The sequence below is a fragment of the Mastomys coucha genome, unplaced genomic scaffold (genome assembly GCF_008632895.1).
Source record: "Mastomys coucha isolate ucsf_1 unplaced genomic scaffold, UCSF_Mcou_1 pScaffold11, whole genome shotgun sequence".
In the NCBI taxonomy this organism is placed as follows: domain Eukaryota; kingdom Metazoa; phylum Chordata; class Mammalia; order Rodentia; family Muridae; genus Mastomys; species Mastomys coucha.
The window spans coordinates 20,738,190-20,759,517 of record NW_022196893.1 but is presented as its reverse complement, the minus strand read 5'-3'; the positions used below and the strand labels follow the sequence as shown (position 1 = coordinate 20,759,517).

Sequence of the window (21,328 nt, the reverse complement as noted above, 5' to 3'; positions counted from 1 at the left end):
TAAGCCGCGAGCAGAGAAGAAACTGGAATCAAGCGGCGCCTCTCAGTCACGAGTCATGATTTCAATAAAAAAAACCCTGATGGATGACATATTTCGTTCTGTCATCTACCGAGGATGATTAAATGCAGTGAATTCAAAATTTCCTGTTCACAGTGCCGGGTAAGCCGACTTCTGGTGACCCTCACAGCTGGGAATAAAAGCGTTCTCACCTAGAACGTTCCCCATGCCCAAACCATCATTGTTCCAAGTCGTTGAAAACAAATTGTAAACAGGTGCCACTCTACCTCCCATGAACTGTCTTCTGATCACTTTTATTTAAAAATAAAAATAAAGATCAGCAGGTCTAGAACGGAGAATAGCTTTTCCTTTAAAAAAAAAAAAAAAAAAGATAAAGAATCCGGGAGAGACCCGCAGGAAAGTTGGATTGAAAGGGGGAAATGAAAAGAGTGTGACGGGGGCTCAGGAAGGTGTGTGGGAACCACGGAAGGGCATGGTCGCCTCTGCCACCGCTGCCCGCGCCAGCCTGCCATTGGCCGCGCCGCCCAGCACCCGGGAGGCGCCGTTCTGCGCGCCGCCGCCCCTCGCTCCCCGCCGGCGGGGCTCCGCGCGCCTCCGAGCGCTCCGAGGAGAAGCGCAGAGCTGGCAGCAGAGTCCGTCGGCGCGCGCCGCCCTCCTGCGCCCTGGCCAACCATGGGGCCAACTCGCAACTCTTAGGGCTCTGCCTCAGGCCAAGGGAGATCAAAGAAGCTGCGAGCAGAAGCCAAGATGAGTTTCCGCAAGGAGGACGGTGTGAGCAGCCTATGCCAGAAGGCGCTGCACATCATCACCGAGCTGTGCTTCGCGGGCCAGGTGGAGTGGGACAAGTGTTCGGGTATCTTTCCAGCCGATAGGAGCGGCCAGGGTGGAGGTGGCACAGGTAAGAGGATCTGCTTGCGCTTCCCAGGACAAGGGGCATTTTCGGGACAAGGGGCATTTTTCCGGGCAGACTTCCTGGCTGGAGCTTATCTCGCCGGGCCTCGGGGACTTGCTCGATAGGTTTGTCACCTGCACCTGCTGGGTCTCTGCTCCCAGGCTGTTCTCGTGCTCTCCCACCTGCTGCTCTGGCGTCCCAGGGACTCGGTGCTCTAGCTTGTCCTGCAGGGTGCAGCAGAATCACCCAGCCTGGCAGGAGAATTTGCGCTTGGCCTCAGGGAACCTAGTTGTAGAGGGAGGGCTGCGTCCTCAGTCCAAAACGCAGGAAGGATCCCTGGGCTCTAACTTTCAAATGCAACCTGTCGAGCTCTTCAAAGCTCCCAAGGCCTTTTATAATGCATATGTAATTGCCTAGCGCTTCTTGGCGACGCATGTTTAAGGGTAGGAATTATTGACACCAGGCGCTCAGGACACTTGTCGGTAAAAAGGGAAAGAGATTCTAAATCCTTTCCACACTACTTGCGTCCAGAACCTTGGAAGCAAATGTTAGGGGGTTGGGGGGGGGAGATGTAATCAGACGACCCCAGGGTCACTTAATCGCTTTAGGAGATGCACTGGCTCTGGGGGCTGGGCGGGGGGTCTTGTCGCATTCACTTTGTTTTCTCTAGTCATTTTGGTCTCCAGGCAAGGGTTTCTAGTTTCTGGGTAGCCAGGGCAACAGGTAAGCGCAACCACAAAGTCAGGCTCAGGAGAGAAGTGCAGAAGATGAAAGAAGAGTTATTTTTTCACCATAGACCCTAAGAGCTAGACAAAGGAAGGGAGAGTCTGGTGGGATAGAAATGGGTTTGGTTTAGCTGTGTCTTCCCGTTGTTTACAAGGACTGTCTCCAAGGTTTTCAAATGCTCTGCCGATGGCAACAGGAGCAAGTGGGGGGGGGGGATGTCTGAGCTTGTCAGAACCCCGGACTCTTGAAGCAGAATGATACATTGTTGCTGCTGTCAGTGTGCTAGAAGCATCTTTTATATATACAACCAAAGCCATTAAACCGTGTGTGTGTGTGTGTGTGTGTGTGTGTGTGTGTGTGTGTGTGTGTGTGTTATGCAAAGGATGTAATAAAAAAAAATCAAAGTGCTACGACTGTAAAGACCTCTGTAAAGAGAGTAGGCTCTTTTGAAATGGCTTTAAGCGAACAGTAAGCCTAGGTTCAGAGTGGAGGAAGTGAGAATCCTTTTTCTAAAGACATGCATTTTGGTCACCAATAGCCGATGCAGAGGCCATACCCCTAATTCTTATTCTTTCTTGGCCCTTGTGATTATATCTGAATATGTGGTTTCCTGGCTCTTATTGGCTAAGACTGTAGAAATCTCGTGACAAATCAAATAGGGTTCGATTCTCAATCGTTCAAAATGTGTAATTGTATAAATTCAAAGTATGTAAATTTCATGGTATGTAACTTGCTGAAAAGCCTCTGAGGTTTTCATAATCACTATAGTGCTTAACTGTATGTAGTCCTAATTCCCATTAGACATTCCTTTGTGGGGGGAGGGGGGTAAGGGGGTGGAGAAAAATGACTCTAAAACAATTGTGTGAATACTTTTCTCTCTTTAAGGAAAATGTGTACTATTAAAGTGTGATATCCTGCCTAATATATGAACAGTCAGTAGCTCTCACTAGAGAAAGACAGTCCACAAATTACACATGACATATGAAGATAATGGAGATTCCTCTGCTTTTTTTCATTTGTAAACTGTAAAATCAGCTAAAAGCAAAGTACTCTAATTTTAAAATAGTGTTCCAATATTACTGGATAATCGAAGCAGACTTGATGATTATTTGCTAAATGTTTAATTATATCAGTTAGCTACTCAGATGCCTGCTGTTCGGTAGATTTTCTCACAACGTGGGCCCTTTTTTATAGCTCCTGCATAAAAGCACTTGCAACAGTTGCTGAGGACTGGATTGTAGGTAGGAGAACATCAGTGACTTTTATTGATCTCGTAGTGTTTCACTTTTAAAGTTACACGTTCATCATAACTAATTTTCATTTTACATTGCAGTGACAATTTTGAGATTTGAAATTACATCACCCTTTGATTCATCACCCAGTAATATCAAGAGAAAGGTTCACGTAATCCCAGAGAGTCATTACTGCAGGCAAGGAGTTAGGAATCTAGTATATCACTAAGACAGAGAGATGCAGCCTCAGAGGGTCCACAGTCCAGCCACTCAAGCTCAGGTATTGGTGATATGTTGAAGATTTAGACTGTAGTGACTAATGCTAACTAAACTCCCCTTTTAAAATGCTTAGTAAAGTCATTAGATGAATCAACAATACTACACACAACACAATGTAGTATGATAATCGTACTACAAAGGGCGCATTGTGTACATTTTTAAAAACTAGATGTATGAGAAGCTTAAAAACAAAAGACATTGAGTGACCCCCAAAATGGATATGTTACCCTACAAATTCATTTAGTGCACACCATGATGCAACCAAGAAAGCTTCTGGACAATGCAGAGAAATAGGCTCCTCTTGGGTGCTATTCCTAAGATATACAATAGTAGTATACATAGCATACATAATCACTTTTAGCTGGTTTTATGCTCATTTCTGGACAGGTTTTGATGGTTGCATAAAGGTTTATCACGTTTAAGAAACTTGCACTGCTTGGAAGTCAGAGCTCCAAATCCACAGCTAAGCAAGACCATAGAAGTTCACAGTCACACACCACAGCTGTGGATAGCTAACCTTAATATAAATATTTTAATAAACATCTAATTCATCGGTGTTTCAGATTTCTTCCTGTAAAATTTTGATATGGGAAGACAGATTCTAAAAAAAATTAGACAGATTATTCCAAGTTCATTCTATCATTTAGAAGTAGTATTACTCAGCAAATATTTATCAAATTTTTTCTCTCTAATTGACATTAATAGAGTTAGTGTGCACGTTAAGTCCATAAATGTATGCCTAGAAGAATCTGGGATGCATTCTAAAGGCTTGGTAGATACGTGGTGAGTGAATGAAGTGTCAAATAGTAGATGAACTTAGTTTATTGAAATTCTAAGAAAACAAGGGATCTCTGTATAAAAGAGATGCCCTTCAAGTTACAGTGAAGTTATGTCCCAATCAGAGGCTGATAATAAAAGTCCAAAGTGCACTTAGAAAACCCAGCCCACTGACCTGAAGTATGACGGCTCTATCTTAACCCTTACTAAAATGACTCAAACCATTACTTCAGCTTGCAGCCAAGCATCACAAGAAGATAATACCAATAAGAAAAGGTCAGCATACCAAATTCAAAATATGATTTCTACCTTATCTCTTATTCCGTTATAAAGTAAAAAAGTCATGAATCAGAGCCACTCAGTGGCAATTGTCTCTATTTTGACAGAATAACAAGGACTCTCTAGATCTAATTGATAAGATTAATGTGCACTAGAATATTACGTTTTTGAAGACAGAGCTTTATCTACTCTTACACCCCCAGTGCTGGAAGCATTCAAGGCCCATACTAGAAACTTGATAGACAATTTGCTCCATGAACAAGATGGCTTCTTTAATGATCCCCAGTAGCAAAAGAAAGCATGTGACTTTGCTTAAGGAGAAAGCACTTGATGTAATAAAAAGCTATCATTAAAACTCTTATTAGTCTAGCTTAAGCAGGAGCCATTATTTGGCAGATATAAAAACAAAAGCAAGAAAAAAAAGGTTTATGCTTAATCACAAATCACAACTAGTTGCTGATGAATACATTTAAGAGCCTCTGGCTTCTTAAACTCCAGCTGTTTCAGGAAATACTGGTAAACATGGTATTGTAAGTATGTACTGTAGGCTACAACATATGAGAAGGTAACAACAAGATTCTCCCAGTTACACTTAACTCAAACCTTGAACCTTTCTTTAGGTTAGATTTCCTACCACACAAATAGAACACAGGTTATTATCCATTTGTCATACTTGAACATATGCATTTATGTGCACCAAAGTGTGTGCAACTATTTGTTGATCCATGTTCTAGTCTAAATAGAATTGATTCATATTAACAATGAGTTCATATAAGAGATTATTAAAATTATTTTATCTTATGTGCATGACCAGTTTTCCTGCATGTATGTCTTTGCACTGTGTATGGGAAATACCCACAAAGGCCAGAAGAAGATGTCAAATTCCCTGGAATTGGAGTTACAAATGGCTGACAGCTGCCACATGGGTGCTGGGAACTGAAGCTGGGACCTCTAGAAGGACAATCTGTGCTCTTATCTGCTGAGCCATCTCCCTTACCTAAGGGAAAGGATTTTGGTGTATTAAATGTACATAATGTTGAATTCATAATACAGTTTCAAACATACAATTTCACATATGGCTTTTTTATGTGCTCATAGATAAATGTATAATGGAGAAGGGTATTAGATCAAAAACAAATTGTTATTTTTTCTAATTTGCAATTACGATTTTTAAAAATCAAGGAAACTCGGATTTGTATATGTTCCTGCCACATCTAGGAAGCAACAACCTATGTTATTAACAAAAATTCATTATTGTGGGGAAATGCAGGCAGCATGATAGTGCAAAGGAGCTCTAGTCCCCTGCTGGAAGATTCTGAAACAGTTCACGCACCGAGGAGACGGCACTGCTTGCTGATAATGAGTGTTTTAATAAAGGTCAGCAAATCATACCTTCTCATTTCTAACTTGTACAGTGCCAATTTTGGAAATTTAATCCCCGTGTGAAGATACAGTTTCTTATTACTAACAGTAGTTTGTCTTTGCTTTATAGCATCACATACATCATCTGTAAGATGTAAGCTACGTATCATCTGAGCTGTAAGAACTGAGAGGTCCAGGAGACGCTACCTGCACACATTCTCTTACCTGTGTGCGCAATACAAAGTCAGCCCTGTAAATCCATGGGCTCTACACCAGTAGATGGAAAACAGGTTGCACACCCAGCATAGCAGCGATCTACAGAGCATTTACATGATGTTAGGTATTGCAGGAAGTCTAAGGATGATTTCAAGTGCTTTGAAGAATGTGTGCTGATCTTGGCAACATTACCTCATTTTCTGTAAGAGAGTGGAGCAGCTGGAGAACCTCTTTCACTCAGTTCCATGGGATAGTTAATTCTCATCGGTCTGGTCTCTGCCCAGCCCCTCTTTATTTTCCTCTGCAAATTTCTGCTATGATGATGTTGGAGTCAGAATAATAAAGTCACCTGGGGTAGAAGGAAGGAAGGAGCTGTGTGTTGGGTTATTGTTGAATAAGAGACGTTACTGCTGGTTATAACTGTTGTTTTCTCTTTAGTCTCCTTTAATTCTGATTCGGAACTCAGAGAATTATAGCAACAGTAGGCTAAATAGTCTCAGTTTTCCTGTCATTTCAAATCGATTTCAGTAGGAGTTGTTCATACATCTGAATGACCCACAGATTAAGATGCTCTAAGCCCTCCCTCGGACCTCTTCTTGCTGTCTTTCAAATTCTTGGCCTCTCTTTTCATTATCTGTTATTAGATGCATATATGTTAGGTATGTGTATGTCCTAAACAGAACCTGTAAGTCTATAAAATGTTGCTTGTATGTGTGTTTTGGTATCATTTGGAACCGACTGATGTTCTCTTCCACGGACAAGGCTATTTTTCTCACTCCTGACTTTCCTCCGGTGCCTGCAGCTCTTTCTGTAGAGATGCGGCCTCTTGGGCTCTTCCCCATCCACTTTGGCATGGCTGTTGCTGTTGTCCTCGTTTGGCCCATGTTTAGGCGGCCATGTTGCTGAAACTTTATAGATATAGCTTCTGATATTCTGAGGAGACACAGCCTCACACAAATGCCCTGATATTCTGGCCCTTACCATTTGCCGACCCCCCTTCTTCTGCAGTATTCCTGAGCCTTGGGTGTGGGAGCTCAGTGCTTTCTAGTCACATGAAAATTTTACATCATATGTATAGGAAGATATCCTTTAAACTTAAACAATAATTTTTAAATCATGTTATCACTTCCCTAAACATGTAAAAGTTGGAAAATCCAAAAGAAATAAGCAGATTTAGGTAATTTTAAAACTTAACTTCTTTATATTTTCCTTCACAGTTTTGAGAACTGAACCCAAGGTCTTCTGTATATTGGGCAAACACACCTGACTACTGAGCTATGCCTCATGGCTTAAAGCTAAAATTCTGACTCCAATTCTTGCAAGTAGGTTCTTAATTCAAAATCCATGACCTACTTGTTGGTTAGACATTTTCAGGCAGGGTCACAGAGAGAATTGGGGCTTCATTTCTTTCTAAAAAGAATTCATATTAATATGAGATCCATTGGCTAATGTTCTGTGCAGCTCTCTGTGAAAACTGTTGAGTGTCAGCAACATTGGAAAATACACTTTATTCATCCTATTTATTAATGAATTCCACTAAGAACTTAGCACATAAGTATGAAATTCTGCATCATCATTTGCTGGAATACATTTTTTTAACACTGTGAAATTCATACATGGATTTTTATGTAGATGCATTTGCTTTACTGCAGGCATAACTATACCATGGTAGCTATTAGAAATTCTAATAAAACATAACTACTAATACATATAGCACTGATTCTCAACCTTCTTAACTCTGCCACGCTTTAATATAGTCCCTCGTGGTGCGGTGACCCCCAACAATAAAATTATGTCATTGCTACTTCAAAACTGTAACTTTCCTACTGTTATGAATCATGATGTAAATATCTGAAGTGCGGGATATCTGATATGTGTCCCCCTCAAAGGGGTTGTGGCCCACAGGTTGAAAATCACTGATGTATTGTGACCTCAGCAACAGAAATATTCCAAAACACACATTTTATCATCAGTTAAGTATGATATTAATGCAAACTCTTTTTTTCTTCATTTACTGTAACTCAAAGGAAGGGCAAGGGGAAATGAAATTACAATGGAATTCCTCAGAGGCACAGTACAAGGGCATGCTGATTCTATTACATATCTAATGTAGAAATGAAAAACAGTAATTGCTTAACAGTGTTCAGACTCCCCTTTCCTTTGTAGATACAGAACTCTTGATGCTTAGTCGAGTTTGTGGTATGCTCATCTGACTAAACTATGGTGATAGGAATACCAGAATGTGAGCAGCAGTGTGATGTGCTAAATATTAAGGCTGCATCCTCCAAACCCTGAGGGGTATCCCCTCACCGTCCCATCATCGCCAGACATTCTTCATTCAGACATGGAATGTGGGCATCTTGGCTTTCCATGTATAACTGGGAATGAAAAACTGGCTAGGGGAGCAAAAAAACAACAACAACAACAACAAAAACTCTTGGTGTTGCAGAGTATGTTTGGCTGCTTGAGGTGGCAGTTTCTCCCTTAACAAGAGAAAAAAAAAAAACTTCCTAAGTCACTATTAACTTGGTCCTTTGTTACAGAAACCAGAACAATCACTTCATTTTTATAACAGGAATTCCAAACACATAGTATAAACAAGTTAACTTCATCACTAATCCCTAAATGTCCTTTCATTTAAGAAAATGTGTTGACCTGGATTTTATTTTCCTCTCCCTCTCTCTATGGTTTGGTACAGAGGCGTGGTCTAGAGTCTGTGGTCTTGCGACTAGTAAGCCAAATTACCGTTAAGGAAACAAAACACTGGACGTGCCCCAGACAGAAGCACAGCTGCTCATTTCCTCTAAGATCACACTTCCAGAATTTTTGAAAAATTAAAATGACTGTAGTTTTAAAAACTACAGTCTAAAATAAGAAGAGGTCAAGAATTTGAGAGGAAGAAGGGATGCAGTAGGAGATGGAAGGGGAAAGGGAGGGACAGAAAGATGGATGGAGGGAGGGACAGAGAGAGGGAGGGACAGAGGGATGGATGGATCAAGGAAGGGAGAGAGGGATGGATAGAAGGAGGGAGGAGAGAGGGAGGGACAGAGGGATGGATGGAGGGAGGGAGGGACAGAGGGAGAGAGAGAGAGGGACAAGTGTGATATAGACGCAATGTTCATAAATAAAGTTCTCAAAACTGTAAAAATAATTTTTTTTCAAATAATCCAGAAAGACACACATGTAGAAATAGTATTAACCCAGTGATGGCTGTTGACTTGAGGGCATGGCACTTGGTATATGCATTTCTTAGCGATTACCACCAGCTGTGTGGATCAAAGGTAGTCAGTTCTGATTGATTCAACAAGCCATAGTGAATACCACACTTGGAAATGTGAAGAGCAAATACTGGTTGGTCTTTATCAAGATTACATTCATCTGAAAGTTTCTTGAAGACACATACCTTTTTAGAGTGTCTTTTTATTTTATTTTTCAGAACTCTAAGGCTTTATTTTGTTGTATTAAAGCATGATAAAGAGTAAATTAGAACACACAAAGGTGTCTAAGTACACAGCGATAGGACGATAGTTATGCAAATGTGTGTGTTCAATCCACAGCTTTGACAGTCTTTTTTTTTTAGATATTTTCTTTATTTACATGTAAATTTCTCCATTCCCAGTTTCCCCTCCAAAAAACAAAGAAACAAACAAAAACAACAAAAACAAACCCCTGTTGCCTCCCACTTCCCCATGCCTGCCACCCCGCCCTCTCCCACTTTCTGGCCCTGGCATTCTCCTACACTGGGGCACAGAACCTTCACAGGGCTGAGGTCCTCTCCTCCTATTGCTGATCGAATTTGCAATCCTCTACTATACACATGCTGCCAGAACAATCAGACCCCTCCATGTGCAGTCCTTGCTTGTTGGTTGAGACCCTGGGAGCTCTGAGGGTACTAGTTAGTTCATATTGTTGTTAGTCCTAAGGGGCTGCAAACCCCTCAGCTCCATTGATCCTTTCTCTAACTCCTTCACTGGGGACCCTGTATTCAGTTCGATTGTTTTCTGTAAATTTTATTTACTTCCAATCTTATCAAGATATAATACAATGACAATTATATAATGAACTCATTTAAATTGTTTGGAGACTGAAAAATTCAGCTCCAGGGGACCTATTCTCAAGCTTGTCCATTGTAGTGGATAACTTGATTCAAAGGCAAGGGGTGCATATTTGAGTATGTGAGTGAGTGTGTGTGTGTGTGTGTGTGTGTGTGTATGTGTGTGTGTAGTTTTTTGAGTCAACATCTCACTGTCTTAGTCAGGTTTCTATTCGTGCACAAAACTTCATGACCAAGAAGCAAGTTGGGGAGAAAAGGATTTATTCAGCTTATACTTCCACTTTGCTGTTCATCACCAAAGGAAGTCAGGACTGGAACTCAAGCAGGTCAGGAAGCAGGAGCTGATGCAGAGGCCATGGAGGGATGTTCCTTACTGGCTTGCTTCCCCTGGCTTGCTCAGCTTGCTTTCTTATAGAATCCAGGACTACCAGCCCAGGGATGGCACCACCCACAAAGGGCCCTTCCCCCTTGATCACTAATTGAGAAAATGTCTTATAACTGGATCTCATGGAAGCATTTCCTCACGGGAGGCTTCTTTCTCTGCGATAACTCCAGCCTGTGTCAAGTTGATACACAAAAACAGCCAATACACTCACCATGTGTATATATACATACATACATATATATGGCTTCCTTGCATCCCTATGAGGTTCCTTCCTCGGCTTCCTGAGTTCTGGAATTGTAGCCTGAGCTACCACTCCTCGCTTTGGAGGACTTCTGTATCTTAGGCCTGAGCATGTTTTCATTTTCTTCTTCCTGGAGACTATGAAGGGAAGAACTTACATGTTTTCATTAGTAGGATGTTCCGCTCCAGCACATGGGGCTAAGTGGCTACAGGCTGAACCTTCTGAAACGGTGAACCAGAAGAAATCGCTCTTCACTTAAAAGTCTCATCCTTGTCACGATGAGGAAACTAGCTGTCACGTGATGCGCAATGCATAGTTTCAACAGTTCCACAAGTATTTTTGACTATGTCATAAGAAATAGACACTGAACATAGAAAGATGAATAAATGTGTCTCTAGTCTGAAGGATCAAGAGGTGGGAGGGTAGGTAAGATGAGACTGCCTGGAGAAGAAAAACAAGAGTAAACTCATCCATTATAGGAAGCCCTCAAAACTTTGAAAATTGAAAATGAGTTTGTAAATTGTAGCAGTCTGACACTAGTAACCTACCTGACTTGGCATTAATTAATTAACACCGTATATTCTTATGGCCTTCTGTAATCCCAGTTATGTATATGTGGTTGCAGATAATAGTACTATGCTTGATATCTAGATAATATCCTAGGTACTATATAAAATATTGATATAGTTATTATAGGATTATTATAAGATGGTTATTAGATTATTATAAGATGAACACAAGTGTGCCCCTTGATAAGACAGGAGGGGAAGAATGCATTGAAGCTGCAGGAGGCCACTAAAGATCATGACAATAGAACACTGGCCACAGTAAAGCACAGATAGTGAGGCCTGACCCATAGCCAGAGGCAGAATCACAAAGACCTTCACAGATGTGCTAAGAAATTTGGATTTACCTAGAGGGGTGGGAGTCCTGCGAGAACATCACGTGTGACTTCCTGCTGTCTTGTTTGTGCTGATGGCATAACCTATCATTTCCAGAAATGTTCTGGTGCTTTGTAAAGTATAGGACGGTTTCCAAAACAATGCAATATTTTAGAAAGAAAACATAGTAGAAGAAAAATAGAAACTATACTCAGATTTCCACGGGGCTCTCAACTAGAAAAATAAGTACATATATATATATGTATGTATATATATATATATATATATGTATGTATATATTACATACATATACAATATTCATATATATATTCATATACATACACACATATATGTATATATATACATATATATACATATATACATATATATATATGTACAAATGCTGAAGCCTCCTCCCAGGGACAGTGCTATTGCAGGATTCTCCACTCAAGCCTCTACCCCATTAGGAAAAGGAGAGATTTCCACTGACCATTGAAAACTATGTCCATACCACATAATCCTACAAGTTCACATCTGTGTGTAGGTGCTGAAAACGTTTAATTTTAAAACTTTAATTATTAAATTTTTTATTAAATTATTAAAGTTTTAAATTTAAAAAAATTAAAACGTCAATGTTAAAGTATGCATAACAATATAAGGTAAATGGTACAGAAAATTCCTGAAGACCACAAGGTTGGATCTGTTTTATGTTACTGTAACAATAGCACAGATTACTTAATTTATAAACACATACTTTTTTCATTGTTCTAAGGATAAGGAGTCTCAGAACAAGGACCTTTGTGCTGGGCCTGAACTCACGAACTCAGCAATTGCCCTTCAGTAACTGAGCGCTCTTGGGGTGACAGCAGTCTGGTATTCATCTAGGGCCTGTGTGACTACTGAAGCTCTTATTTATCTCCACTTTGAAGCCCCACTGCTTTTGCAATGAGGTTTACAAGATATAAACCTTAGGGAGTACTTTAGAAGCATAGCTGACATGTCATCTTTATTCATTTTTTAAAATCTAGTTAATAGACAGGAAGCACATTAATCTCACACATTCTCTCTCTTTTCCTCAAGTTATGGTGATAATGAGTAATACATCAGTGTAAAAAAATAAAATGAACTCTATAAAACGTTGAAGAAAGCCTTCCATATCAATAGGGTACAAGTGAGAAGCACTCAGTTGGTGCTCTAGTAAGCATAAAAAAAATTAAGGAAAATATTGATGTCCATTGCAGCAGGCCAAACCTACCTTATTTTCACAACTAGGGAGTAGTAAAAATTTTTACTTTCATTTCAGAATGGCCTCCCATTCCAGTCAGGAGAAAACAAAACTTTGGAAGATTAATGAAAATTAAGAGATGCTATTTCTCTAAAATTGTAGAAATTTATAAGCCCCTATGGTGTCTCTTTCACAAGTAGAGGACTCATTTTGGAACTATGAAAATATCTAGCAAAACTAAATATGTACATAATTGACTGAGCAATTCCATTTTGAGACTTTTGCTTTAGAAAATCAGTCACAAACATTCATAAAAGGAGAAAGATACATAGATGCTCAAAGTAGTTGCGCCACACTCCCAAACAGTGGGCCTAATTATGTATCTGTTCTGATGAATTATTATGGAAAATTACATCAACATGAAATTACAACTCATTTCTGCGTAGAAAGGAAAATTGAAGGAAGAATTATGCTATAAACAACTTATATTAAAATAATATTATGAAATTGTAAATCGTTAAGATTTTATAATGTATATTTTGTCTATCAGTACCAGGGTTAAATATAACATCCACTTGTTATCAATGGTAAGTTTCAAGGAATGTGATATACTGAATTCACAACGGTGTTTAAAGAAATTTGGAATTGATCAATATTAGTGTGCCGGAACTACCATAAAAATATACTAGAATGAGTGGCTTAAACAATAGGAACTTACTTCCCCATCCAGGCAGCTAGAGTCTGTGGTTTAGGGATTGGCTTTTCTGTACTGGGCAAATGTGCTGGCTAGATTTACATCAATGAGGCACAAATGAGAGTTACCTGAGAGGAAAGATCCTCGATTGAGAAAATGACTGCATAAGATCTGGCTACAGACCAGCTTGTAGAGCATTTTCTTAATTGGTGGTTGATGGGGTGCACCCAGCAGCTTATTGTGGGTGATGCTACTCCTGGGCTCGTGGTCCTGGGTTCTATAAGAAGCAGGCTGAGCAATCCATGTGGGACAATCTAGCAAGCAAGACCTCTCCATGATCTTTGCATCAGCTTCTGCCTCCAGGTTTCTGCTCTGCTTGAGTTCCTGAACTGACTTTAATCAGCAATGGACTATGACTCGGAAATGTAAGCTGAATAAACTATTTCCTCCCCAGTTTGCTTTTTGGGTGGCCGTGACATTTTGTCACAGCAACAGAAACTCTAAATAAGACAGCCAGTGATGACCATCACCACCCCTATGTCTTTATGTGACTTTTCCATCTATATCCTCACCTCTTCCCCTCTTTAAACATGAGTGTCAATAGAGGAAGACTGGTTCATATTACTTGATTTTATGATAATTACCAAAAGTCCCTTTTCTCAAATGTAGTCATATTTTGAAGTATTGACTGTTATTACATCAAGGTATAAATTTAGGAAGGGATAAGAGGACAGACACAATCATTCTGTGATATATTCATAACAAATTTACTTAAAACAAACAGAGGAGATTGGACTTATATTTGATATTGAGGGTAAATAAATTTTGTAATAAAAAAGTATAAGGTTAATCAAATCTACAAAAATTGTCCTTTACTGAGAATCTATTTGACATTCAAGATTTTAATAATGATATAATGCCATATGGCTAATTCAGGTCACTTTAGAAGAACAGAAATGGGTAATGGGAAGATTGATTTTTATTTGTTTAGACTTCTTGTTTTTTCAAGCAGTTTAAGGATTATAGAAAAATAACATAGGCTGACTCCCATCAAATCCATGTCCAGTTTCTCCTAATACTTATGCCTTACATTGAAATGACACACTGGTGTTATCCATACAGTAAGAAAGCTACTGGGAGACTTACTAAAGGCCACGCCTGTTCCCTTGAGATTTTCCTTTTCATCCCAGGACCCTATCCAAGATGAATGACTCCATTAAGTCTGCTTTGATGACCCTTGACTGGGACATCTCCCCAGAACTTTTGTGTACGACCTTGATGATGTGTCGAGGTACTGGCTAGGTGTTTTTAGGATGTCTACTTCCTGGAAATTGTCTGATTTTATTTTTATCATGGTTAGATGTGAGCTTTTGTTATGAGGCATGACAACCACAGAAGAGAAGGGCTGCTTATGTTATTCTGTGTTGTGGCTGCACACTGTGACCAGAGCTCATCCCTGTTGACTTCCATCACCTCCGTTGTCAGCAGTACTCTTGTAGAGAATGTGAGGGCGTGCAGCCCACACCAAAGAAGTCAGGAGTTATGTTCTCTCCTGGAGAGTACACTACATACACAAATTTCTTACTATTCTCCTGAAGAGAAATGTGTCCTGGTTTTCTCCACTTATTTGTTTACTCAGCCTCAACTTTTAAACTGTGTTTCTCTCAGTCATTCTTCATGGTAAGTCTATGTCCATACTACAGTTATTTTAATAGAAATACTTCTAAATTCCTAAATAGCAATTTTCCTTAACCTATTGCAATTGCTATTGCAAAATAGTACTAACCGGGCAGCAGGTAAAGAACAGAAATTTGCTTCTCATAGTCTGCAGGCTGAGAGAGATTGAGTCACTGGCAGATTCAGTAGCTTATGGGAACAAATCTTTGTTTTCTTTGTTTGCTATCATTATTATTATTTAATTTTGTTTTTTACAATCTAGTCATTATCCCCCTCCTGGTCCATCCTCCAACTGTTCCTCATCCCATTCCTCCTCCCCCATCTCCAAGAGGATGTCCCCACACTCACCCCACCAGACTTCCCCAATCCCTGGGGCCTCAAGTCTCTCACTTGTTAGGTGTATCTTCTCTCACTGAGGCCAGACCCAGCAATCCTCTGCTGTATATGTGTCAGGGGCTGATGTATATCAGCTAGTGTATGCTGCCTAGTTGGTGGCTCAGTGTCTGAGAGATCTCAGGGGTCTAGTTTACCTCAGACTGCTGGTCTTTCTCTGGGGTTTACCCTCCTCCTCAGCTTCTTCTAGCTTTTTCCTAACTCAACCACAGGGGTCCCCGGCTTCTATCTATTGGTTGGGTGTTAGTATCTGCATCTGGCTCTCTTAGATGCTTGTTGGGCCTCTCGGAGGGCCGCCATGCTAGGCTGTTGTCTGTAAGCACACTATAGCATCAGTAATAGTGTCAGGCCTTGAAGCCTCCCCTTGAGCTGGATCCCAATTTGGGCCAGTCACTGGACCTCCTTTCCCTCAGCCTCCATTTTTATCCCTGCAGTTCTTTTAGACAGGGATAATTCTGGGTCAGAGTTTTTGACTGTGTGATGGCAATCTCATCCCTCCACTTGATGCCCTGTCTTTCTACTGGAGGTGGACTCTCTGTTTTCTTTTACCACTGGAGAATACCTAGAATATGAAGGTAAGAGATTCATTTTGCCTCATCATCCCAGAGGCTGATGAGTCTACCTCCACCCAGAAAAGGCCTATTGCCTCTTCAGCTCATGACAGACATTTGAAGAGGCAAAGCAAGGGGCAGCCTTGTTATTTTAACAATCCTTTCTCCAACCCACTAATCTAGTCCCCAAAGAGGTAAAAATCAGGAGCTATAGTGGAGCCATTCCTGAAGGCTCCATCTTCACCTGCAAACCTCCCACAAAGTCCTGTCTCCCAACACTCACATCAGAGAACTAAATTTCTAACCCATGCATTTCAAAGGAACCATATTGTAGCTGAGACCTATTCTTGGTTCACAGGTAGCAGCTACTTTCCATAGCCTCGTGTTGCAGAAGGGCAAAAGAGCTCCCTCAGACCTATCAGAAAGGGCACTATAGTCCATTCATGAAAGCGCTGCCTTCATGGTGCAGTCATGCACCAGAGGCAATGTCTCCTGTGTAGCAGCAACCATGGTGTTGTGACCAGAGATCTGAGAGAACAACTTGAGGAAAGAAACGATTTACTCTGTGTTTCAGTTCATTGGGATGGGGCAAGAAGCAGACAACAAGAATGTCAGATCTCACCTGACTTTCTCTTTCCCGTTTGTGTATCTGCGTCTCTAGACAATGAGATGGTATTATTAACATTGGAAGTCAGTGGTTGTCAACCTGTGGTTCGTGACCCCTTTGAGGGTTGAATGACCCTTTCACAGGGGTCTCATGTCAGATACCCTGCATATCAGATATTTATGATTCATAACAGTAGCAAAATTACAGTTATAGAGTAATAACCACATAATTTTATAAATGGGGAGTCAACATAAGGAACTGTATTAAAGGGTCACAGCATTAGGAAGGTTGAGAACCACTGTACTAGGTAATTCATTTCTCCTAAATTAGCCCTGACTGGAAATGCCTGTAGACATGCCTAGCAGTGTGCCTTGTAATCTCTTAGGTGGTCCTGAATCCAGGCAAGGTAACTGCAGTTAACTATTATATCCTGCCTTAAGAGTTAGGATTTAAACATTTTAAACATGAGAGTTTTAAGAGAGCACAGACATTCAGATGATAGCCAAATTCATTAATTAACTTAGAATTTAAAATTACATGTAGTCTAACTTAAAATTGCACATGTAAAAAATTATTAGAAAACAGGGTTTGGAAGTCTAATTATTTACTCATAGCATGGTGTTATTCTCACTCACAATACAGGAAGATAGTACTCAATGCTATTCTCTGCATAGACAAGGGAAGGAGATCATTAAGTCAGAGGAGCAAATAGTTTCTATCACATACAGTTGGCAACCTTTACTTGCAAAATCTTGAATCCCTTGTGGTATGCTTGGATATGACATGTGTTCCCTGAATTCAGTTGATAATTCTTCATATGATAAAACTTTTCAATCCCCCCATTATCTTAATCCTTTATGTCCCCCTTTTCTGCTTTTGATTTATAATGCCTGTTGATAGTTCTCTCCACTGTGATTTTTTCCAGATATTTCAGTCAGTCTGTTAGCAGTTGTTGTAAGCTTCTGTGGCCTGGCCTTGCTGGCTGTCTCCCTTTTTGTCTTCTGGAAGTTGTGCTGGCCATGCTGGAAGAGCAAGCTTGTGGCCCCCAATGTCAGTGTCCTTCCACAAAGCATCTCAAGTGCTCCAACTGAAGTTTTTGAGACCGAAGAGAAAAAAGAGGTCGAAGACAATGAAAAGCCAGCACCCAAAGCTATTGAACCTGCAATAAAAATCAGCCACACGTCCCCCGACATCCCAGCAGAAGTGCAGACTGCTTTAAAGGAGCACTTAATTAAACATGCTCGAGTGCAAAGGCAAACAACTGAGCCTACGTCTTCATCCCGGTAAGGAAGGGTCACATGTGTGATCCTATGGGTGGGTATGGGAGTAAGGATGGAGAGCGGAGAAGAAACGAGAAAAGTCAACAGCAGTAATGGAAGGAGGAAAAAGAAACAGGCACTAAGGAAACACATAAGCATATAAGGCAATCAAGAGACAAAGGGTAGGACGCAGAAGGGGATGCAGATAGAGAGATTAAGGGACAAGAATCAGATAAGAGTGGTGTATGTAAAGGACTTGATAGTAATTGAGTCAAATCACACCGGTTATTTAACTCTCGCCCTTGAAATGTCATCAGTTCACAGTTGCTACTTGTAACTTCTCAATTTAATTTTGTTAACTAATAAATAGTCTACAAACAGCCATTGGCAAAATATATCACGCATACACATGTGTGTGTGTGTGTGTGTGTGTGTGTGTGTGTGTGTGCCACATACACCAGAACTACCTAGCTCACAATAAAAACAATGGAGAGTTTTTAATCTGCAGTTAGTTAGCACCAAAACTGCAAACCCAAACATGCCCTCTTTATCTGAGTCCCTGTAGATGAAACCTTAATGCTGGACAATTCTACAGGAGCCTAAAGGTCACAGGGTTACCATGTAGCACACACTCTTTCTGAAATGTGTTCCAGAGAGTTGAATGAGAAACTGTTACCACTGACAAGTGTATCTTCAGGAAGAGTAACAAGGAAAGCAGGTGGGCTATCCTGTTGTGCTGGTTACAATTTACAAGCAAGGAACAGCTGCTCGCTAGTGATTTGGAGAACAATTTTAGCTAGTGGCATTTATGGTCATTTAAAACTATCTGCCTGTGTGTGTGTGTGTGTGTGTGTGTCTGTGTGTGTGTGTGTGTGTGTCTGTGTGTGCGTGTGTGGTGATCCCATATGCCTCCCTTGATTATTATGTTATTATCCCTGAAAATCACAAAGTAGTTTTTAAAAGAAACAGGTTCCCCCTGTCCACCAGGGATGTGTCCTGAGACCCCAGCAGATTCCTGAAAGCACCAAGTTCCATAAATGCTCGATTTTCCTACTTGTACATATCTATAGCAATGTGATAGCAACTAGAGCTATTAATAGTGGAATAGAATGATGGTAATTAAAACTGTATGGATCTGGTCCCTTTGTCCCCAGATATTGCACTTTATTATATATAATAGCTTTCTTGCTGTTGTGATATGCAACGGTATTCCCTCCATGATAAAAAAAAAAAAAAAAAAAAAAAAAAAAAAAAAAAAAAAAAAAACAGGAAAGTGAATGATGTAGGCGTTGTGACATCTTGTTGGGCTTCTACAACAGAGCAACTGGAACGAATGCATGGTGATACCAAGGCAGGCAGGACATCTGATAACCAAGATGACATATTAGTGACTGAGGAGCTACCTGAGTGGCATAGATGTGAGGGACAGTGAGTGAACCACATCCCCCGGAAACACAACAAGGTGACTAGTAATTCACCTCACCAGTCAGAACAATATTCATTTTTAAAATTTATGAATTGTTGACCTCTGGAATTTTCCATTCAATATTTCCAGTCCTCAGTTTGCCACTGGTAACCAAGACAACAGTTTGACAAAGACCAGAGAACATGAGACAGGACAAGAGGAAATACTTTCCTAATAGTTATGAATATATGACAGCATGGTGTTCAGAATTGTTCAACTTTAGCTAAGTAAATGAGTAAATCTACATAAGTAAATTCTAGCAGTGAATATAATGTATGCATTTTATTTCAGAAAACATCATAAAAGTGAAATTTTATCTCCAAAATATTAAAGAAATATTAAAATACTTGAATAAAATTTAAGAACTAAAATAATATATTAAAGAACGAATATATGACTATCCCTAATAAAGGGAAAATGCGAGAGTAATGTACTGAACACAGGAGCTGGGCCCTGGAGACAGAATGGCCTCTTTCAGTCAAGAGAAATAATTTTATTCTGGGATTTTTCAGTAATTATAGGCAAAAGAAAACCCATAGCAATTAAGTCAGAAAACTTCCCCTCTTGGTCTTAGAAAACACAAAAGTAGGTTGCACACATCTGGTACTGCCTGAGTGAAGGAGTACTGTGCAGTTTGGGGGTTTGGTCAGATAGGTGCTGTTTCGTGTACCTACTGACATGCCCTTGTCTATAGGGAAGGTTGAGAAGATGGAAGATAACGTAGTCTGCTCCTTGCTGTGTCTCCACTATCCTGCAGAAAAGATTAGTAATCATCTCTGTTCTTTGTGAATTAGCGAAAGCCCAGGGAGATTGAATATTTTGCCTGACATGAAAGCCACAAGGAATGAGCATTCAGATTTATCCAAATGGGTAGAACATTTCAATTTTTTAAATGTAATGTGGGTTTTATACAAATAAAACTGAGTTACAAAGTCAGTTGAAGATAAGCAGTTTAGAGTTGAATAATATCTTCCCACTTATTCCGCTTAATTAAAATCTGAAATTAGGTATGGTTACTTTACTGTGAATGATTATAGAGAGAACTCCAAATGTGCTCAGCACGGGGATGACACCTTGTAGAAATTTTCAACACTTCTGTTTCTCAAGAATCCTCCTCTAGGTTGATCACTTCTTCATGTGTGTCACCTTTGTACGAAGAAGAGGGTATTGCAGAGTTTTCTATGTAGTCACCTTGGACATGAAATAGAGATTACGTTGTGATAAATCAAATTGTCCAGCTCAAGTGCCAATTTTGCCTGGTGTATGACAAAAATCAAAACTACATGTATATCCATGCACACATGTCCAAAATAAACCTAACTTTAATTTTCTGCTTCCTCATTGCTTCAGACAAAAGATGACATCCTGTTCTTTCAAGTTTCAGTTACCCTCTCTCTAGCGAGATAGCATTCGGATTATTCTAGAAACTAGCAGTGTTGCTGGACACAGGAAGGATTTTTGTCCTTTTTTACCCCTCCAGCTGTCAGTCAAACTACTCAGATTCACTTGTGTATCTCCACTATGAGGATTCTCACGCATCCATCTTGATGGACCCTTCATTCACTCAAAACATTTAGATGTTTACTTCTGGGTGCAATCAATGTGTTCTGTACCCTATCCACGTGAAGACTCTGTAGAGAAACGTGCATCATCTGATACAGACTTCAACATAGGTAATGAGAAATGTCACCTGGGTGGTGGAGAAGATGAACTTCAGAGCATAGAGAAATCATTTCCCACTGAGTCATGAATAAGGGAGGAACCCACAAATTTCCCATGGAGACTTAAGAGTGTTTCGCCGATGCAAACACTTCCGTGAAGTCATAGAACACAATGTACTGCTAACAAAAGAGCCATTTGGTGGCAATATAAGCAGAGTCCATTAGAATTAAGGTACATGAGGCCTGAAAATCATGGCTGAGATGTTCAGAACTATTCTTTCCAAAAATATGCTCAGTAGAAGCCACTGGTTTTCAAACATTAAATTCTCAAACTATAAGGATGCATAATTTTCTTTTATGCCCTCCTATCTTCCAGCACTGTGTAGGGAGACACAGTAATTGTCAGAGGATGTTTTTGATTGATTGATCATTGCTCCATTTCAGTATTTTCTGC

General features: G+C 40.2%; 1 protein-coding gene across 1 annotated transcript in view; it reads left to right on the top strand.

Annotated features, from left to right (window-relative positions):
• The first annotated feature begins 634 nt into the window (after nt 1-634).
• Nucleotides 635-21,328, top strand: part of Syt10 (synaptotagmin 10) — a 65,074-nt gene continuing 44,380 nt past the window's right edge. Inside the window, exons 1-2 of the mRNA XM_031353103.1 lie at nt 635-916; nt 17,415-17,772. Coding sequence (XP_031208963.1) covers nt 766-916; nt 17,415-17,772 — 509 coding nt within the window. The 5' untranslated portion in view covers nt 635-765. The remainder of the gene's footprint in view (nt 917-17,414; nt 17,773-21,328) is intronic.